This window comes from Caretta caretta, chromosome 5 (assembly GCF_965140235.1).
Source record: "Caretta caretta isolate rCarCar2 chromosome 5, rCarCar1.hap1, whole genome shotgun sequence".
In the NCBI taxonomy this organism is placed as follows: Eukaryota; Metazoa; Chordata; order Testudines; family Cheloniidae; genus Caretta; species Caretta caretta.
Genome location: NC_134210.1, coordinates 76294027 through 76317338, shown reverse-complemented (window position 1 = coordinate 76317338; position 23312 = coordinate 76294027). Strand labels below are relative to the sequence as shown.

At 39.3% G+C, this 23312-nt stretch overlaps 1 protein-coding gene across 1 annotated transcript in view; it reads left to right on the top strand.

Annotated features, from left to right (window-relative positions):
• DTWD2 (DTW motif tRNA-uridine aminocarboxypropyltransferase 2) overlaps positions 1-23312 on the top strand; it is a 191449-nt gene that overhangs the window by 93787 nt on the left and 74350 nt on the right. Inside the window, exon 4 of the mRNA XM_048850130.2 lies at positions 11975-12164. Coding sequence (XP_048706087.1) covers positions 11975-12164 — 190 coding nt within the window. The remainder of the gene's footprint in view (positions 1-11974; positions 12165-23312) is intronic.

The following is a 23312-nucleotide window of genomic DNA, read 5'->3' as shown; positions in this document are numbered from 1 at the left end:
TATGTACTGGCCAGTGAGTTTGAATACCTGTACTCGCATTCTTCCTCCCCCGCCCCAGGGTCCCTAGTGGTGCCCGCTGCAAACAAGCAGGACAGACAAGACAGTTGAGTGCCACCTCAAAGAATTAAGAGGCTGGATCTGTTTGGGTGAAAGGTTTATTCCACGGGCAGTCTCCAGCTTCGAATCTCTAACCATCAGGGCGTTGCTGGGAAAGTATGATTTTAACCTGTGGGACTCGATGGTCAAGTTAAAGAACTCCTTGCCACAGGAGTCGAGGCAGGAGTTCGTGCCCATCTTGGAGGAAGGCAAGACAGTGGCCAGGGAGTCCCTCCAGGCAGCTCTGAATGCTGCTGACTCAGCAGCCAGAACAATGGTGTCAGCGGTCACCATGAGGCGCTGTTTGTGGCTCCAATCATCAGGTCTCTCGCATGAGGTTCTGTAGTCAATCCAGGAACTCCTCCTCAAGGGTACCTCCCTGTTCTCAGACTCCAAGATTCATGACCTCAAAGACTCAAGGGCCATACTTCACTCCCTAGGCCTGTTTATGCCCCTGGCCTCCAGGAAGCATTTCAGGCCAAAATAGCCTCCCAGGTTTTTGGGGCCTCCCAGGTAGGAGCCCTATAAAAGAAAGGGCTATTAATGTTGTCAGCCCCTACCTTCTACCTCAGCTTCCCAGTCAAGCTCAAGTAGGTACCCCGATGGGACCAGGCAGGTCTTTTGAAGGTACATCTGAGGATGACATACCAGATTCAATTCAGAATCCATCCCCCCACTTTTGTTTTTGGACTGCCTATCACCCTTCTGCCCTGTGTGGTCCTACGTAACATCGTACTGTTGGGTGCTCAGTACTGTAACAGTTGGTTACACCCTGCAGTTTTCATCTTTCCCACGCCTCCAACCCCATCCCTCTTCATGGACCCTTCTCACGAGCAGCTTCTCGTCAAGGAGGTACAAGTCCCCCTACATGTGGGGGCCATAGAGAAAGTTCCTCGAGACTTGTGATGGATAGGGTTTTACTCCCAATGTTTTCTAATCCTTAAGGCGAAAGGGGGCCTACAAGCGCACCCTGGACCTGCATCGCCTCAACAAATATTTCAAGAAAGTGAGGTTCTGCATGGTCTCCCTGGCCTTTATCATTCCCTCCCTGGATCCAGGAGAGTGATACGCTGCCCTCAATTTAAAGAATGTTTATTTCCACATCTCCATCTTGCGTGCACACAGGCGATTCCTCAGGTTTGTGGTGGGCCAGTGCCACTACCAATTCACCACGCTTCATAGAATAACAGAGTTGGAAGGGACCTCTGGAGGCCATCTAGTCCAAACCCCTGCCCAGAGCAGGACCAATCCCAACTAAATCATCCCAGCCAGGGCTTTGTCAAGCCTGAGTTAAAAACTTCTAAGGAAGGGGATTCCACCACCTCCCTAGGTTTCCCTTCAGTCTATCACTCAAACTGGTTCTCAAACTGGAGATTGTAACCCCTCAGGGAGTCACAAGGTTATTACATGGGGGGTCGTGAGCCCTCAGCCTCCAGCCCCAAGCCCCGCTTCACTCCAGCATTTATAATTTTTAATATTTTTTAAAAGTATTAAATTTATAAGGGGCGTCGCACTCATAGGTTTGCTATGTGAATGAGTCACTACTACAAAAATTTGAGAACCACTGATCTATCAGCAGCCCTCAGGTTTCCACTAAGTGTATGGTAGTGGTTGCAACCTACCTCAGATGTTGAAGCCTACAAGTCTATCCATACTTTGATGATTGGTGATCAAAGGCCGCTCTCAGGTTCAGCACAGCATTGGCATAGTGCGTGCCACCCTTTGGGCACTGGGTCTGTTAATAAACTAACAGAAATCAACATTGGTACCGGTGCAGACAATAGAGTTTATTGGGGCAGTGCTCAACTCCACCCAGACCAGGGCCTACCTACCGGAGGCCAAGTTCTGAACTATGTCAGATCTAATCACCTGGGTCACAGCTCACCCACTTATGACTGACCAGGTGTCCCTCAAACTGTTAGGTCACATGGCAGCATGTACCTGTGTGATGTAATACGTGCAGCTATGCCTCAGAACCCTACAGATGTGGCTGGAGTCAGTTTACTCCCTGGGTAGATGTCACTTGGACTAAGTTCTCATGATTCCATCACCTGTCTTACTTTCTCTGACTTGGTGGAGAGATCTCTGTTCTGTGGTGAAGGGGGTGCCTTTTGCTGCCCCGTATCCAACAGTAACCTTGGTTTTGGATACAACAGACATGGGGTGGTGAGCCCATCTTGGCAGACTCAGGCCCCAGGGTTTCTGGCCCCAGGGTTTCTGGTCCCAGGAAGAACTCTCCTTGCACATAAACATCACAGAACTTAGGGCAGTATGCTTGGCCTGCCAGGCGTTTTTCCCCCAGCTCTTAGGCAGGGTCATGCAGGTCTTGACAGACAACATGTCCTCAATTTTTTACGTCAACAAGCAAGGGGGAGCTTGATCTTCAGCCGTGTGTCAGGAAGCCCTCTGACTGTGGGACTTCCTGCATGAAGCATGCCATTCACCTTGAGGCTTCGCACCTCCCGGGAGGCTGGAATGCATTGGCGGATCACCTCAGCAGGTCCTTTTCCTCTTGCCAGGAGTGGTCTCTTCACACGAAGGTCACCACTGTTATCTTCCAGAAGTGGGGGACTCCCCAGGAGGACCTGTTTTGCCACCAGACAGAACACGAAATGCCATCAGTTCTGTTCTTGCTTGCACTCAGCAAGGGCTCCCTTTCCGATGCCTTCCTGCTCTCACAGACAGACGGCCTGTTGTACACCTTCCTACTGATCCTTTTGGTTCGCAAAGCCCTCTTAAAGATCAAGAGGGACAAGGTGAAGGTTATCATGATAGCTCTGGGATCATCAACGATCTACAGCCTATCCTGGAAACAATCCCCCACTCTCACAGGCCTTGGGAGGCAGGCCAATCCTTGCTTACAAACAACCCCCCAACCTGAAGCAAATAGTCACCAGCAACTACACACCACAAACACTAACCCAGGACCCAATCCCTGTAACAAACCCCGTTGCTTTCTTTGTCCCCATATTTACTCTAGCGACACCATCATAGGACCCAGCCACACCATCAGAGGCTCATTCACCTGCACATCTACTAATGTGATATATGCCATCATGTGCCAGCAATGCCCCTCTGCCCTGTACATTGGCCAAACCGGACAGTCTCAACATAAAAGGATAAATGGACACAAATCAGACATCAGGAATGGTAACATACAAAAACCAGTTGGAGAATACTTCAATCTCCCTGGACACTCAATAACAGATTTAAAAGTAGCCATTCTTCAACAAAAAACCTTCAAAAACAGACTTCAAAGAGAAACTGCAGAGCTACTATTCATTTGCAAACTTAACACCATCAATTTGGACTTGAATAGGGACTGGGAATGGCTGGCTCACTACAAAAGCAATTTTCCCTCTCTTGGTATTGACACCTCCTCATCAATTATGGGGAGTGGACCGCATCCACCCTGACTGAATTGGCCTTCCACATTGGTTCTCCACTTGTAAGGTAACTCCCTGCTTTTCATGTACCAATATATATTTATGCCTGTTTCTGTAACTTTCACTTCATGTATCTGAAGAAGTAGGTTTTTCACTCACAAAAGTTTATGCCCAAATAAATCTGTTAGTCTTTAAGGTGCCACCAGACTCCTCGTTGTTTTTGTCCATATGATGAGTTTTTCCAGGATTTATGTTAGTGTTCAGAAAGTATACAGGCAAGTTATTCAGTATTAAATAGTGTGAGGTCACTTTTTAATATGTCCACGTTTGATTAATCCTTCACTGAACATTGACAGTGCTAAAATCACAGTGCTAAAATCCCCTTTTGGAAGACCTTGTTTTCGGCAGATTCCATATGGAATCCTCTGCAACCAGAAGTATTCCAGAAATATATGACTGAACTTCTGGAGGATGTGGTAGCAATACTGAGTGACTTTAGTGTAGAGAAAACTAGAAATGGGGAACACAGTACCCATTTGCACACAGCGCTGAGCGTATTGGGCGGTGCCAGTAAAAATTGAACAAGACAGAGTCTTAAAACAAGAAAAATTAGATTATCTTCAGCACCCAGAAGTGTGCTAGGTGTTGAAGGACGACTGTCACAAGCTCTGCTCAGAAGATCTAATAATGTAAATTTATACACAAAACAATAAAAATATCATCTAATAAACAAAAAAGAAGGGAAAGGAGAGAGGTATGAAAAAAGTTGCAAAAATAGTTATGATAATAATTACATGGATCAGAAAAATTGCATGGTTACTCAGTAAGGCTCCAATTCAGGAAAGCGTTCAAGCACATGCTTTCCTGAATAGGGACCTAAGACACTGTATACTTTTGGACATATGTTTTAGTAAAGATAGACTTGGTGGGCATGAAGAACTCTATCCAGTTGTCACATTTCAGCCTTCAAACATTGCGGCTGTTGCTCAGTGTATTGTCTTTGAAACTGATATGGCTTGTGGAAGGAAAAACACACTTTAAAGACACAACAAAGAGCTATGGTTTTATCTATTTACAGACATGCTTAGTTTAAAGTATGCTCTAAAATAAATAGTCATGTCCTGCCAAATATAGGGCCTTATATAATAATCACTGTAAATTCTTTGACCAAGCACTAGGGTTTATTATTCATGAGGGAAGTGCTAAGAAAAAAACAGAATACCTATATGTATGAATAAAATACAATAATTTCTGGGATTTATTTTCTTTTTTAAGATGCTAATAAATATTTTGCAAGCAATTTTTTTTTAATCATAATAAATACTGTTTGCTCAGCTTAATAGGAAATTCTTGTGTGATGTAAAAAGAACACATTTTAGACAAAATTGCTTGTTGTAATCTGACTTGTCAACAATCTGAATGATCTTCATTTCATACTTTTAGAGTTATATGAGAAATTTTGGCACTCATGTTTTTAAATATCAACTTTATAACTGTGACTGCTACAAAGAAAGGGAAAAAACACACCAAAACTACTTTGCTTTGGCTTTCTGTTCTTTTTTTAGTGAAATAGCTGCCTACTTAAGTTCTAATAGTTCTTTACTTTCTATCCATAGATCTTCAGGTTTCTGTAATCTACTAGTAAATTCTGAATGTTATGGACTCTAATGATTAAGCTGTAATAGAGCTATTCATCCAAATACCCATTTGACTTGAACCCTGTTATTTGGGGCAGGAATAAAGAATAGAAAAAAAACATTTAAATTGGTTTGTCTTCAAAAATTAATTAAGTGGACAATAAATGCATAGATCTCCAAAATTCATCACAAGTTAGGTTTCAGAATCAGTACAATAAATTTCATACCAGCTCTGTTACAGATCAGTGGTTAAATCAGGTACATCAAAAGTGCATTAGAAGGTTTGGGAAACTCATTAATGACTTCAATATCTTTAGAAAGTTGAGTGCAACTTATTTCTGCTATCATTTATATGAAAATATTTTCACTAATTACTTGCTTGAACTGTGAGCTTTTATCCTGATTGCTCCCAAACAAAACATTTTTTTTTCTTATATTAACTACTGTAAACGAGTTTACTTGTTCCCAGTATAATGTACCACCAATGCTCTAAGTTTCATGACTCTCTTCACACTGTGCCAGTGCTATCCCACTGGGGGGCTGTCAAGGTTCCTTCCCCACTCTGAACTCTAGGGTACAGATGTGGGGCCCTGCATGAAAGACCCCCTAAACTTATTCTTACCAGCTTAGGTTAAAAACTTGCCCAAGATACAAACTTTGCCTTGTCCTTGAACAGTATGCTGCCACCACCAAGCGTTTTAAACAAAGAACTGGGAAAGAGACCACTTGGAGACGTCTTCCCCCAAAATATCCCCCCAAGCCCTACACCCCCTTTCCTAGGGAAGGCTTGATAATAAGCCTCGCCAATTGGTACAGGTGAACACCGAGCCAAACTCTTGGATCTTAAGAACAATGAAAAATCAATCGGGTTCTTCAAAGAAGAATTTTAATTACAGAAAAAGTAAAAGAATCACCTCTGTAAAATCTGGATGGTAAATACCTTACAGGGTAATCAGATTCAAAACATAGAGAATCCCTCTAGGCAAAACCTTAAGTTACAAAAAGTCACAAAAACAGCAATATACATTCCATCCAGCACAGCTTATTTTACCAGCCATTAAACAAAAGGACATCCAACGCATTTCTAGCTAGATTACTTACTAACTTAACAGGAGTTGGAAGGCTGCACTCCTGATCTGTTCCCGGCAAAAGCATCACACAGACAGACAAACCGTTTGTTTCCCCCCTCTCCAGATTTGAAAGTATCTTGTCCCCTCATTGTTCATTTTGGGTCAGGTGCTAGCGAGGTTATCTTAGCTTCTTAACCCTTTACAGGTGAAAGGGTTTTGCCTCTGGCCAGGAGGGATTTTAAAGCACTGTATACAGAAAGGTGGTTACCCTTCCTTTTATATTTATGACAGGGGCCCTAAGCAGGAATATTTTTACCCGCCCCCTCCACAGCTCATACTAATAATTAATAGAGGGCACCATTGTACTGCTTAGGGCCCTAAGCAATTGCTTAGTCTGCTTATGCCTAGCACTGGCTCTGCTTTTACAGATTCCAATTCTATTATATATTTAAAACGAACATACACCTATTTATCCATCATTGTCTGTCAATCCTTATATCTGTTAGCACTTCTGAAATGCCTATTGCAATAGTGTTTAGTTATTGTACAAGGATAAGATAACGAGGACTGCCCAAAAGACAATGTTTTCTCCATCGTTCTGCAGTTTTAAATATGGTCTGCTGCTTTGCCCCCCCTCCACCTCTCTCTCCCCCTTCTTCTTATGTTTTGGGGTGAGTGTTTGGCAAATACCAACCAAGTGATACTGGTGTATACCCTTCATACCTGTCTGATGTAACTGATGTGGACTAACTTCAGCTAATGCAAGGTATTTTTCTACTGTTTTATTTAAATAGGTATAAAAATAGTAGAGAAATCTTCAATCTTCAAGTAAACTGTATAAGCTATTTAATAACATTTCAGGATTTTCACCTCTCTGTGCGTCAGTCTGAAGCTGGGAATGTCTCAGTCAATGTAAAGTGATGGAAACAGGTACAAGCATGATTGAAAGCTCTTTATTTAGAATACCACAGGGTTGAATCATCACTGAGATTCATGGTCTGTTACTATCCAATTTTTAAGTTCTCAGCCATTAATGAATCAGATGAATTATATCTGTGCCATGACAAGGTGTGTTTATATGCCATGGCAAGAATCCTAGACCATTGTGATATCATGTAACTCAACTAGTCACAATCCTAATTTACTCTACAGCCTTACTCTGTAGCTAATTTCTGTGCAACAGTTCATTGGTTGTACAAAGGAGACTGCACAGATGGCAGATTACTTGGCTTAACTGCTGCAGTTCTTCAAAAAAGGAAGTTAATATGTTAATAACCATATGTATTCTTCTTGTATGTATGTCAGATTTAAGGCTACGTAGTATTTGATGAAGCCATGGGTGTTAACAGTGTGTTGTGGAAGGAAGGTAATAATAGTTGATAAATTTTATATTTGTGAAGATAGAGAAACAGAAATATGGTTATTGGCTCCCACAATTTACTTGCTTTTCATTATGTGAGGGAAACGTTGTAAGTAGAGCAGAGCAACCTTAACTAATATTAAATGAATTTTCCTAGTTTTTAAACTGTTGAAATTGAAGATGAAAAATTGCAAGCAAATAATATGCTGCCTTATGAAGCATGGCAACAATATGGTGAATGCAGCAGCTGCAGTGAGGGGTCAGGGTGGAGAAATGTTGACATTAGCCTACAAACAGCCTTTGCAACTTGACAAACCTTGTCATGTATGAAGACATAGGATGCTACTTAGCAAAGAATGTTGATATTCGTAAATGTGGCACTTTTAAATTGATGACACTGAAGTCAACATTTACATTAGAGTAAATGGGCCTGTAGTAATTTGAAACTGGATGCAATGTATGGACATAGATCTGTGCCTAGCAAACAACACCATCATATAGTTAATGGGCCCTTTCAAATTGGCACAGCTCAAATAATTTATGAAGCATAATCATTTTTCTCAAATTCCAAAATGGGAAAATATAAAACTGGTATTTATATAAACTATAGATATACAGTCATCTACATTGTAAGTTTAGTGTAGACTATCCATTAGTAATCTTTTCAAAAGGGTTCTGAAAAAAAAGGAAATGCTAGTGACCCAAAATATAAAACCATTTGTTTTTATTCTAACTATTTTAAAATATTACTGCCCTAGAAATTATAATTATCTAGAAAATTAGAAGCTTTCTTACACTCTAGTTTGTAAGTTTTGAATAAAACAGCTAGCAGATGTTGCCATCTTGTCCCTTCTTAAACGCAATTCATTGATACAACCTTACCTATGGCTTAACCACTGCTAAACCATAATTGCATCATATTAAAGTTTTATTTGTTAATTTTAAATATGAGTATGACTGAGACCATTGGCCATTCAAAGTAAAGTTTTGGATAATCCTTATTAGAGGCACATTAAAATTTACATGATAAAACAGAACAAAATTGAAGGATCTAATTAGCTGATAAGCATTACAGTAGTGAAATTCGTACACAGCAATTCTGTGGTTAAAATTCTTTAATTGTGTCAGCTTTTTTCATGATCACATGTTTATAAAAGAGCACAAAAATTAAGTAATTCTAAATCCTGACCAGTTTGAAAATACCGGAAGTACAGTACCTATAGTCAATAGGAACTTTTATTTTATACTCAGTTTGAACTGGAGCAGCTGCTAGTCTTTTTTTGCAGCCTTTTTGAAGCAGGTGGTACGCAGGAGGGAATTGAGCTGTTTAAGAAAATCACTTTTTTCATATAGAGCTTTTTTTTTTCTGACCGACACTGAGATGTAAAACCTTTAAAAGTCTGGCTCTGATCTGGGGAATAAATGGTGGTGGTTAGAAGATTCTGTTTTTTGTTGTTGTTTTTTTAAATGGCTTAGTTCCCTCTTGAGAGTTGGCAGCTTCTAAAGGGCTGCCATCAGTATGGTGTCTGCTCTGAAATTAATCTTCTTGCTGCTTCTTGGTGTAACAGTGTCTTAAAGTCAATAATGTTTCAAACTGAAATCTATGTAAAAACACCTTTTCATGTCTTAATGCAAGCATTGACAGACGAGGGCAGAAATTATTATTTTAGTTATCTATTTTGTAACCAGCTTAACCTTCATTTAACTAACTTTTAATATGAAACATACTTTTTTCTTTTTGTTTTGTATCACCTGTTCATTATTCTTTGTTCTGATGATGAATTTAATAGAGAAAGGTAAAAAGAAAAGAAACTAAATACAAAAAAACTATATTAAGGCATTGTTAAGGTTACGCAGCTTAGCATTTAAACGTAAGGAAATGCAAAGGTGCAGGTTGAATACCTAACCATAACGCTATCCATTTGGACATAATCATTACAATACAAATTTTACTGTATTGTATGTGTAGTTTAAGCTTTTAGAAAGAAATGTAGAATGTTTATATGGACCAAATTTTCCAAAGAGTCCCTCACCCAATTTCTTCCATTTGGGCAACTAAATGAATGGCATGACTTTCAAAAGTGTTCCACAGAGCAACTCAGATTATGAACATCTGGGTCTACCTGTGTGTGCTGAGTCCTTTTGAAAAATCATGTCCTATAGCATTATTTTGTGAAGTAGTATGTCATCACATAATTAAAAACTGTATAGTAATACTTATGCACAAGGAGGCAGATCCAAAGCATGGTTGTTGCTTTCTGTAAAGTAGCTTTAAAAATGGTATTGTTTGAGGTGCATATTCATGTGTCAGCAACTCCATATTATATTTGTTCAGTTTATAAATAAGAGGGTATTTTAACTGCCAACCCCACACACTGTAATTTAATCTGTAAGTCAAGTTCTTTCAGTTTTACCACATCAAAGAAAGGTATAGTTAGGTGCAATTGAGGTGTACACCTAATAAGTCTCACTCAAAGTGTATTTTAATAGTGATGATACATGAGAAGAAAAAGGCCAGCTGACCTGCACATCTACACCAAATTAATGTAAAAAACAAATGGAACTAAAATATACTTGTTACAAAAACATATAACCTCATGAGCTTATTTTGTGTTAACCGTGTCCCTCTGTAATCCAACCACCAGGTTGTGTTTATGTTGATCTCATCTCTTCCTATGCTATGTTTACGAGGTCTATTCTGCAAATCTTGTTAGTGCTGGGCATGACTCCAATAAGGCCATTCATGGTAGTGAGCACTACAGTGTCTGGTAGTGGTTGTGTGATTGGCCCATTACCTGCAAATGCTGAACACCTCCAGAGAGCTGTTCAGCCCCCTCCCACTCTGTAAGTGACGGGTGCTGAATATCTCTAGAAGCTCACTATCTGGTAGGATCAGGTCTGTAGATGGTAGGTTCCTTAGGGCAGGGACAATGTCTTTCATTTGTCTGTAAAGCAACATGCCCACTTACGACACTATATAAGTAATAATTAACTTTCAAATTCCAAGATTTCTTTATGGAAGTAGGACTTAGAAAAATAATCTTTTTCATTTAAATGGACCAGGTGTCAAGTGAAGTCACTGTAACCATTTTTCATTGTCAGCTGTCAATCCAAACTGGATCATGGTATATGCATAAGAGGTCTAATCAGGCGCCTGATGAATCCACTTAGGGCTGACAAGCCCAATTCAGGAGCAACACAGTTTGTTACAAATTTCACAGATCCATGTGTTGTCTGAGTTACAGTCCAAGACTACAGTATGCTGCTGTCTTCTTTCTCGCTTTGCTCCATTCTCTGGATCAAAGCCTCTTCATGTTGAGCGGCACCCAGTGCCAGATATTCCCTCCAAATTGGATGGGATTCTTTGCGCTCCTCCCATCTTTCTACATTTATGTTGAACAAGTCACTGGAACTACTGAGACAATTAACGTAGAATCTCACAGTTCCTTTTCAGAATACAACTAAACCAAGGTTCAGAGTTCAAATGTAACTTTCACGTTTCCTAACGTTTCAGTTCTTAGCTGTGGAACTTTAATCCTGCGTTATGAGTAGTACTATTAAATATGCATTAAACTTGGATTTTTGTTTCTGGAAACATTTTGAAAAGCTTTTACTTACATAATGGAAAATGTTTTCTGTATTAAGTATTCACCCTCAATCTGATGAAAGCATTTGTAGTCCTTTGCTTTTTATTTATGCTGAAACTCTTTTGTATATATGTTTTTTAATTATTTGTAAAAATCCACAATAAGACTTTAAAATCCGCAATAAATAATTCAAACATTCAATGATGTCTGCATAACTGTGAACTTTCCCTAAAGCAAATAAACTGAATTTAGCTCTGTATCTAATGAAAATTATATTCTGTCATATGGGAGATCAAAGCTCTGTTCCTGGTTCTTGTGTCTTGCTCACTGGGCTGGCAGGAGCTGGGAGTATTGCAGAGTCAGTATCTTTTGGCCATTATTTTCAAGTGTCCATTAAGTTTTCCTGTCCTCTGTTGGTGCCCAACTTGAGATGCCAAGACCACTCTGATTTTTTTTAAAGAGATGCTAAGTACTTAAGTTCCATTGACTTCAATTAGAGTTGTGGGTGCTTAGCTTCCCTCCAAACCAGATGCTAAAACTCTCAAGTTGGACACCCAAAATTAGTAATCATTTCTGAAAATTTTTCCCCTAGGCCTTTTGTGAGCTCATGGTAAAGTAGCACCTCTTAGTACTCTGCGGATTCCTCTGCCTGACTAAGGAGCAGAATTGAAGACTATAAAAGGGAGTATAGTGGGTTGGATAGTTGAAATTGGGAGAAAATGAATTTGAAGAGTCAGTAAATTGGCAGAGCTATGGGAATGAGGCATGATACACATTACATATATGTTCCCTTTCAGAAAAACAAACAAAAAAGTCCTCTCTCTGTTCATAATTGTAGGTATCCTGAATTAGCAGCTGTGTGCCGAAATTCTAATACTCTAATTCTGTATCCTGGAGCTGAAGCAGCTAATTTGGAAGAAGTGGCTTTGATCTTCCCAAGTCCATCTACAATCATCATCATTGATGGAACATGGAGTCAGGCTAAAGATATATTCTACAAAAACTCTCTTTTCCGGCTTCCTAAGCAGGTAAGATGTAATGCTTTGACTTGAGAGTGCAATATATGTTTTCTTTTTTTCACTGGAAGTGTTTGAACTAAACTGGTCAAAAACTAGAACTTTATCCTGTATAAAATTTGTATGTTTCAAATTTTGTTTGTCCCAATTGAAACAAAAAGTCAAAATACTGACAGTTTTCACAGAACATAAAGTTCAAAAAATTTGGATTTTGAAATGTCGGAATATTTATGTTGACATTGCTGAATTGAAATGTTTCATTTTGCTTTGTTGAATGGACTCTAAACATTTAATTTCAGTTTGGTTCAGTACTACGCCACATCCACTTGCGCTGCTTTAGTGCCTCATGGTTGCTGTGATTGGGGTGCCACATGCTCCCATCCTTTTCTGTGAGCTGAGTTCCCAGGCCAGATTACTTGTCTCTTGATGCACAGTGGTCACGTGAATCCCATGATTCACCATACTGGTTCAACTAGAGGGGAGACTGTGGTGCATCCTGGGAAATGTAGTAGTCCTGCCAGGCAGACTGTCCTATAGAAGAAAGAATGCAGTCATGAGATATTAGAACTGCAGCTCCCATGAGGCATTGTGGCTGCTCCAGCAAACATACACAATGTCAAGCTGACCTTGAAAAAAATCGGGTTGGCATGACCAATTGAAATATTTTCAGTTTGACTTGAACTGAAACGAAATTTTTCCAATGGGAAAATTTGAAAAATGTCAGGGAGGTTTTCCATTTTGTGGAAATGGATTTTCTGTCCAAAAAAAGCTTCAGCAGAAAATTCCAAACCAGCTTTAGCTTGAACTCAGGACTTCAAAAGGTTGTTGTTGGTAGTAAGGCCTCTTAATAAAATGTTTGCAGTGGTGAAGTCTACATTTTTTTATCCTTATCCTATTTCCAGGAAATGTATGAACCTGAGTGTGAAAGTAGGATGTTGTGGCCTTTCAGTGCAAATTCTCAACTCTTCTACTCATGTCCAAGGGAAAGCTTGTAAGAATCCAGAATGGTTGTCAAATCACAGCTACTGAATATGGAGGGAACTTATAATGAAATATATTAATAACATCACATTTTCTCCAGATATTACCATTAACAACAATAGGTTTTCCCCATCCAAGTACTCTAGATTATAATGTATGAATATAGCACTAACAGTTAGTGCTAATAAAATTAACAGATGTAGGTTCTAGTCCTGCTCTCAGAACTCTGTGAGCACAGCCCTGAAAAAGAATTGTGTAAATCAGTGGTGCTGTGTAGGATGTGTACACATGATTCTCAGTGCAGGATGGAAGACTTAATTTATTGTTGTTACATGATTAACCACTGTTATTTGGGCAGTTATTCCATCCTTTGTATAACAAGTTTCAGTCTAACACAAGTTACTTGTTTTACACAACTTGTCAGCCTGTATTATTTTCTCCTAAAAATACCCTATATGAGTTAATCAGTTTAGTTGTGGATTTAACAAAGTGGTGTTTTGATCTAGAAGTCATGCTTCATCCACAACCAACTGTATTTTATCCTAAACCCAGAACCTATGAGGTTTTTAAAAGTGATCTCCCATAAATACTTTAAAACTTTATAAATAGCCATAAGCAATATCTTTGGGGGTAGAAATATAAAACTTGAAACCTTAATGCAGTCCTCTCACAAGTAGTTTGTGGTTCCTATTAAATTATGCAGCAAGTGGATATTTTTAAATAAATCAGACCTGCAATAAGAGATGGCTGTTTCATTCTTACATATGCAGGGAGAAAGAGATAAGTATTGTTGTCAAAGCCAGGTCTGATTGGTCTTCTGTATTAGTTTGGTATGTGCTTCTGATAAAACACATGCTGGCCACACAGGCTACTGAAGGGAGGAAAAACCTTGTTTAAATAAATGTAACTGTTTGTATCCTTTTTTTTTTTTCATATGGTTACTGGAAATAGCTCCCACTTGGAGACCCATTTAGGGCATCATGTGACTGGATATGCAGTAAGAAAAGAACACCACACCATATTTTGCCTCTCTAACTCTGCACAGAACTGGACCCTACAGAATCTCCTTCATGCGGTCTGGGGTTCATAATGGAGACTACAATACTTGGGAGTGGGGCAAGGACTTGGGTAGGTGGGGGATGGGAGGAATAGATGTTTTAGGCAGGAAAGGTAATGCAGTGCTGTGCTTTATCTTTTTGGTGTAGCTGTTGCAGTCCCTGGAAGCCTTGGTAGTGGGGCTCCAGTAAAGCTGCATTACTAGATTACCATGGACCAGAGCTGGTGTACTGACTTCTGGCCTCTAGCATATTCCACAGAATACTTTAGATTTTGTGATGGGCCTGGTGGCCTTTCACCTGGGGGCATCCCAACTACATAATAAATTAATGCAAGGGGCTGTATTATCTTTTCTATCTATCTACTGGTGGGGTAGTCCTTGAAGCCATTCATGGTCAGGGAAGCCTTGGTAGCACAGGGCTACACTGGGGCACAGAGGAAGAGGGTATTTGACCTCTTGTTTATCCCCCACATCGAACTGTGAGGTTTGGAGGCTGCTTTCACGGGCTGTTTCTATACCTGGGGGAAGTTCCTGCCCCTTCGCTTCACAAAGAGCACCTTAAACCATTTCCTTTTCTTCTGAATCCTACTCAATGAGTTGTCTGCTATGACAGGACAGTCTTTTACAGCACTGGAAGACTTAATTTCATTTTTGTTGTTGTTTTGTTTTAAATCCATTATTTTTAGTGGCCATTTTGCTTAATCAGCTTAGTTTAAAGATTACTGTTTGTGGTAGTTACTCTAACAGTATATTAGAAAACTATACTTCCCTACGCTCTCAGTAAAAATGTAGACTACAGGCAATTCCCATAATCTTGATGCTTAAAGCATTTACTGCCTTAAGCTTTTAATTCCAACAGAAATATTTTTATTTTCAGGGCAGAAGAAATGCTCTTCTGTTCCGAGACAGTGTGAAGAATAAGAAACCAACCCTTTTACAGGAGAATAGAGTAGGCAGGTCTTTAATTCGTTGAAATACACTAAAAATAGAGCATAAAATGTTTGCATTTGTACAGCTAGTTTATTGAAGTTGATAAAACTGTAGAATAAAATCTGATTTACAAAATTCAAATAATTTAATACTCCTTTGCACAACAAAGGCCTTTCAAAAAAACAGACATTCATGTTTTATAGTGTTACAGTCATCGCATTTCAGTATGTTTTAATATATTATGGGCCAGATTATGACCTCCATACAGTATTTATTTTTATGAGCAGATACTCCCATAACCAGTCCCACTGAAATCATAATTAAACTGTGTCAGTCACCAGTATAGCAGTGGACACTTCCTAGGCATTCAGGTAGTTGTATGTCTTACAATAAGTAGCTGGAGGCACAATCACTTTGTAAGACATAGTGCCCCTGAACACTGGAGAAGAGCATCCTTGGAACTTCCCACTAGTACACCAGTTTAACCCTTATAGTCAAAGTTATGCACTCATCTCAGCACAGGAAAGGATGGTGGTCTGAATCTGATCGATGCTGGTCTGTGCCTCCTCCAGGACTGCTCGTGCTATTGGCAGCATTAACAGACATGTTCTTACCTGATTCCATCTTTTACATCACACACATTCAATATGTTTAGATATATTTATGTAGATTAAACTAAATTTGAATTATTTTTTTTCTGAGTACAAATAATTTGGTTAAGGTAGATTGGCGTACTTTATCAAAAGAGTTTGTTATACATTTTCAAAAAGTCCATTATTTCTGGTTTAAATCAGATGAGAAAACATTCTGTGTATTTCTGAGTCCACAAGTGCTGGTCAAATGAGCATTTACACGACACCAGAAAAATGCTAATCCGTTTTGAAGGTCAGTTTTAGATTATCATTGCTTTTTTCCTTATTAATTAATGTTTGTATGGAACTTTACATTTTCAGAGTGCTTTGTGAGTGCTAAATATTATGAGTTATTAAAATCTTTGCATTCAGATAATATATTTTAAAAATTAACATATTGTATGTATTTGTGGAATGATATTGTTTCACTTGTACAGCCAACACCTTTTTATGTTAGTGAGCTTTAGAAGCTGTTATATCTATTGTCATGAATTAGGAGTAAAGTGTTTTAAATTTTTAATTGGAAAAATTAGATAAAAGTCACAAATATTTAACCATTAAAATATACATTATTCTGTTTATACTGGACCAGTTTAGAAAGCTCATAGTAGATGTTAATTTAGTCCATCAATGCAAAAAAGGCAGCGGCGGGAACCTTCCCATTATTTTCATTATTTCAGAAGTAATTCCAGTTGTTTTAATGGTATGAAATATAGTTCAGATCCCTCTTAATTAAGGCCTCAAATGAGCAAGTATTTAAGCATATGCTGAACTTTAAATATGAGTCTCATTGACATCAGTGCAATTCCTCACATGCTCGAAGCTGGGCATGGTTTTAAGTAACTTGGTGAATCCTTGCCCAAAATACTTGTGCAGCGTTTTCTTGTTAGGTAAAGTTTTAAAAAAATCACATTTTCTCTCTTGGAAATAAGTCCTGGAGATCCTCTGGTGATAGTTGAATAAATGATAGCCAGACCATAGTTCTGTCTCATCTTTAAAGTGTGTCCCAGGAAATCCAGCGGTATTTGCTGCAAGGTAGCATGTAGTCACTATCTGAAGGTGGGAAATTCTTTTACAGTTCCTTAGTGTGCACTTCCATGCTAAATATAAAACAGTTATGTCATCTACCAGACCTTTCTTGGTACGTGAGCAAAACTGCTTTAGTAATCCAAAAGAATGAAGAGGCAATGTTTCGTTCCCTAGTCCACAATCCAGGAGACTTTTATATTAGGGGCTGTTAGGTGATATCCAAATACATACCAGCCCGGTATAGAACTCTGACCAACACTTGCCATTCATTATTTATTTATTTATTTACATATTTGCATTGTGGTAGAGTCCAAAGCCCCTAGAATTCTGGTCCTGTTGTGCTAGGTTCTGTACAAGCACATATCTATGATTCAGTGCTTGATCCAGAGAGCTTGGGGAGATGGATACTGGGGAAATGATTTGTCTCCAACAGTTCCCCATGTTAGCAGACACTATCAGAAACTGTCTATGTGGGTAAACGGAACTTGCATATCCTTCACCACAAGTTTTAAATATTGACATTTTGAGCTCCAATCTTTCTTCTGCTTGTAACTTGCTTGAAAGGACTTTTTTATTGCTTCTTGAAATTCAAAGACTTTGCAACTGTTAATATTTGCAGAGGCAAAACTTAGTTAAGGCCTGTGAAGTAATGGAATCTTCATTACTGGAACTATGGCTTTTGGGCATGGGGGGGTAAAGGCGTGGCAAAGCACTCAGGACAGGTATAGGTGATCTAATAGATCTTTTCGTTTTCTTACTTCACAGGAAAAAAAACAAACTGTCATTAATCCAAACTTTCATTAATCTGGATTTAAATCCCCCCTTCTCAGCCAGAGAACAGACATAAGCTGAGATTCTCTTCCCCCAATATGTACATTACATGCATAAGGAACAATGAAAACCTGTTCCTGTTCCTCTTGATTAACAGATTCATTGCAGATTGCTAAAGAAGATCTGGGGCTTTACATTTGCCTTTGAGCACCTGATTAGCTTTGTGGGATGCCTGCAGAGAGTCACTGGATCCCAACTGGGATTTTTTGCTGGTTAGCCATGGAAGATGGCCAGTTCTAACATAATTTATTGTCCCTTTTTATAGTTATGAATGATGCAGTAGACCATACAAATTGCATTGTAACTTGCATTTCTGTTACTTGGTTTTGCAGGGAAGGGGATGAAAGTAGCTGAACATCCTCAACAGATTTTCAGTGACTTTGGGGGTGGTGGTATCTACATGCATCCACCTCTTACTTTGTGTAAGAATGTCCTTTACAAAGTCTGTCAGGAAGGGTTTTGAGGGACACTGCTATGGGACTGATACACTGTGTGGCATTACCCCTTGGAAAAACCCATTAAGATAAATGTAGATCTTGTAAGCATTAATTCCTGTGGCTCTGTCCCTACTGGAAAATCCTCTCAGATTCAGGATAAGACACATATGGCGGTATTAGAGATGGAGCCATTGTACCAGGGAGCAAAATACTTTGTCCTTTGTATCAATCTCCTTGCTTTCTGCAGATGTCTTGAGATCTGTAGGATTTTGCACAGATACTGGGATAGCAGTGGGGCTTAGAGGGCCATGACTTCTGCTCACCCCATAGATATGAAAACATTGCATGCTGAATAGATGTAAACTTGGGGATTTTGCTCTCCTGCCGAATTTTATGTGAGAGAGCATGATTGTCCTAGTATAAATTACTTGTTATTCTCTATTTAATATGTAGCTGATATATACAATCAAGGTGTCATGTTGATAAAGTACTCTTTTTCACTTAGAAGCATTGTTAAAAATATGTTGTGCAGAAAGATTGGGTAAAAATTTTTAATAATAGTTTACCAGGGTTTACTCTCTGTAGTTCTATATCTCCTTTTCATGAGCTGGGAGCTGGTGTCATTAGATGGAAAATTGTGACAATTTGAAAGCCCATTATGTTCGGCCACATTAATGAACTTGATGTGAAAAGAGGATACTTTGGAATGGTGGTCGTTCAGATAAGACCTTCTACAGGTTTAGGTTGTCTGGTTCATTTATAGAGAAGTCTATTAAGAATGTGTGTTTTCTATTTTATATTTTCTCCTATCTTGGGAACTACCCACAACATTGCAGTCTGGTGGGACAATCAGGCTGTGTTGGTGTGGCGGGATCCCCAGGGTACAGCTTGGGACTGTGAGACCGCTATGCCCCCTTAACTTTCCAGCCTGGGCTGTCTCACAGTACTTTGCTAGTGACAAGCAGCAAACCTGTCCAGGTGCTGTTTCACTCAGCACAACCACATGTAGAGCCCCACACCCATTTAGATTGCATGAATGCTCACAGAGCCACTCATGAATCACACAGAGAAAGGTGCCAGCCAAATCCCTCCAGCTCCCAGCCTTGTACTTCAGGAGTATACCGTTTTGCACTGCTCAAGACCCTTTCTTGAGCAATGCAAGTTTATTAATTAGTTCACCACTTCATCAATGGAAAGTGGATATACACCAGCCTTTGTAAACCTGAGCAGATTTACCAAACACTTCAGGCAAACTCACTGGTAAAGATAAACAGTAAAATAAGTTAATTAATTACAAAAGATAGATTTTAAGTGATTTTAAGTGATAGGCAAAAAGTCAGAGTGGTTACCAAAATAAAATAAAATATAAGCATGCACTCTAAACCTTAAACCTTATCACACTAGACAGTATTTAGATCAAGCAGTGTTCTCATCCCACTGGATCTTACAGTCCTTAATATACAGGTTTGTCTCTTAAACCTTGGCCAGTCTCCTCTGTTGAAATCATCAGTCTTCTGAGCGTCCTTGTTGCTTGCAGCATAGATCCTGGGGGGAGGAGAAAAGGCCCAGCATGGGGGCACTGTGTTCTGTTTTATATCCTTAGTCCATGTGCTTGGAGAACACAAGTCCAGGCATGTCTGGTGGGCATTGCTGAGTCACCAGGCGAGGTTGAGCAATTCCCCTGGTGTGGCCTTGTGCAAGTGAGTCATTGCATTGTATCACTCTTGCTAGACAATGGCTGTTGTTGGTTGTTCGACACCCACCTGGGAGTTGGTTATCTCCCCAATTATTGTCTTTGGGGACCTAGTATCTGGGTGCTTCCCAAACCCACAGCATATTTTAGTGACAGTCATACAACACAATTCTCATAACTTCATATGCATTAATGATATACATATTTAGCTAGAAACAGTGGCTTTCAGCAGATCATAACCTTTCCCTCAGGGGTGTGGATTTTTCATGCTCTGCAGAGATGTAGCTCTGCTGATTTAAATTCCTGGTGTAGGCCAGCCATTTGTTGGGAAGAGTAGGAAGAAGTCTGCATCCAATACTTTCTCCAAGATGCGGGATATCTTCTCTCAGGGTGGGGCAAGAGAAGAACATTGACGTTTTCTCCTGCTCCCTTAAACATATCCTTGAGTGATACTGGCAGAATGTAAGAAAGACTCCAAGGTGAATTATCTATACACTTTGGCAGTTTCTCAGTTTTTCATATCTAGGTCAGAGATATTGGATCTCATCCTTTCACAAGTCAATGATTATATTCAGTAAAACACTAGCAAACTATTCCACAGTGATCCCTTTTGTAAGTTTTCAATGTGGTTATGGATCCCATATTTGAACATAAGGGAAATTTTCCCCTTCAAGAATCTCACTTTCAAAGAAGTGTGTTTAGTTGCCGGGACTTTAGCTTGAGTTCCTTCCTTTATATCACCTCCCTGTCTTCAGATTTTTTCTGGATCAAACAATATTTCCTTGCCCCCCAGAGTTTATTCTAAAGGGCAATAGACTTTTGTATTAATTAAACAATTGTTCTATTGACCCTAGGTCTAGTGCCTTCTCCCTCACAGGGGGAAAAGTTTTCTGTTCTGTACATAATGTGACTGATTAAATTTTACCCCCTCATGCACAACCAGTAAGAGAACATGTGATGCTTTTCATCTGCTTCCAGCAAGAGAAAACAGCATGCAGTGCTTCCATTGCCTGCGAAATAAAAGATTGCATCCAGTTGGTTTAAGACTACCCAAAGGTTGCATCTGCATCCTTACAAATGTTACTCCTATACAGCAGCATGTCAACCTTGTGCTTGGAGGGATGAGGCACTGGCCTCCCTGATCTGTATACCTGGTCCTCCCCCAACACATTTATTTGCTATTTTCAGTTGGACCTGTAGTAGTCTCTGAATTCAGAAGAACTGTCATGCAAGCTACACTGAAGCTGCTTTACTAGAGTGTTTATTAATCACTACGCTTCTGATGGTCAGTGCTTTCAGCTGATCACATGGGAGGAAAGGGCCATGTGACAAGAGAGACTCACAGATTATCCAGTTTATTGTGGTTCTCTTCTAGCCTGAATTCTCTGCCATATCCCCTCAAGCAATGTTGCTTAGAATAGCCAATTTATTCTTCTCTTTACTTATTCTTTAGCCTATTTCTTGAGTTGGAAGTTTCTCTGAAGAGCAGGACTGTGGGAGTTGGCTGACAGATCTTGTCTTCCATTTTCTCTTTGGTGGATCTATAATGCTGATAGTCAGGGTTATTGCCGTGTAGGATGAGATAAATGACAAATCAAATTTCCTGGTAACACCCTTTCATTATTCTGTATTATAATGTATTCAATTTTACTTTTGTTTAACCATTAGCTTTAAAGATACAAACTATATTTAATACACAAATGCCTGCTTGGTCTGAAAATATTTCTTGTATTCTTAACTTGGATGAAAAGAAATTAATAATATCTCTTCATTTTAAAGTACAATACAGTGTTGTAAGCAATTGCCATTTAGAAAAGAACTATACAGGCCTTCAGATCAGAACGTCAATAAAGCACCCAAATATTTATTATGTGTAATCAAATTTTTAGCATTTTTAATCATATGCCTGCTGCGCACTAATTTCTCAATGCTTCTATTTATAAATAAATAGCCCTAGCCATTATTATTAACAAGGATCTTCATTAGAGAGTTCCCCAAACAGTTGGTGAGCGCCATCAATAATCTGTTGCCATCTAGTGTTATTAAGAATAATTAAGAGAATTATGAAGCTCTAATGGAAAGTTTAAAGGAAAGTCTTGTCTTCAAATGGAAGAGAAATTGAGGGTTAAGGAAACAATTTTGAAACTATAATATTTTAACTACTTCCCAGCTGGAATTTCATTGCTACTGTTATTTTTCCATGTTCCATTGAGAAAAATGCAATTGTTGGAAGGTACTTGGTTAGCACAGATGATCATGCTTATACTAGAAGGGTTCAGCAACAGGTAGAAAGTTTTGTCAAATAGCTGAAAATCGTAGTTCTTTAGTCACACAACTTAAGCTCTCAAACCAAATTTGAAATGTCCTCAAGATTTTTCATATAAAACCACAAACAACAAAGGGGTTGTATCTCTTCCTCCTCTGTAACCCTGGGCACTGATGTGTTGTGAAGCTTTTTCTCATAGCCCTGACACCAGCATCCTGCTCACAGTACAATGGTCTCACCCCGGCTTCTTGGTTACTCCTTGCAGAATGACACCAACAGCCATTACAGTCCCGAGGCTCCCCCAGTGCATTTTCCCTGCAGTTTCCAGTCCCTTTCATTGGACCCTCACAGATGTTAAGTTTGCTGCCTCCAAAGAGACAAAGTGCACACACTATCCTGGTACTTTAGCTGAGGCTTTTACTCAGGCAACCTTAAGTCTGCACCCATAATGCCACCCTTACAACAATCAAACCCTAACCCTAGACCTTACTCTTAATTGTAATGACCGTCTGTGGGGACAGAGAGAAGGTTATTGAGTGAATATTACCTGCATCACCATAATAGAAAAGCTCAGAACATTCAAAAGAAAGTGTACCTTTACTTCTAATTTCAAGGAATTTTAATTCGTGTCTGTTTTCAGAAAAATACAATGTTCTCCTGGGCATTTTGGCTGAAGTAAGTGATGTATAGATTCTTTCCGCCATAACTCCTGATCAGTGAAGTGTTTAGCCTGCCTGGGAATTTCTTTTAGTTTGTATAAAAGGTTTCAGAATTACTCTGGGAGAGAAATCCCTGGAGACTTCTTGAAAGCTGCATAGAGATTCTAAGCCTCGAATCTTGCAAGGCTTTCAGGAACATATCCCATTTTTTTCTCAGACAGCCTCTTGCCTTTGTATGTGACTTCTTTCCTCCTGCTCCCCATATAGGACCACATATCTCCCATGTGGCTTTCCCTCTTCTGTTCTTTCCAGAACAGAACTATACCCCAGGTATATCCAACTATACCCGAAGTGGTATCTCCTGCCCGTCATTCTCTCCATGTTGCCTATACATGCTCATAAATTGCCTCTGGGGCTATGTGCCTTTTGCAAAGCATGCATAAAATGATGCTTATATATTATTCCAACGTCAGACTGTTCATGTACTATCAAACTGATGAGTATTATATGCTTCTATCCTGTATATTCTGTACACTTCAAAATATAGATGTGTATTTGCTTAAAATATACATACTATTTTTAAGCATCTGTGTGCATTTGTATTCTCATAATCATACCTTTTAAATACTTCCATAACTCCCATGT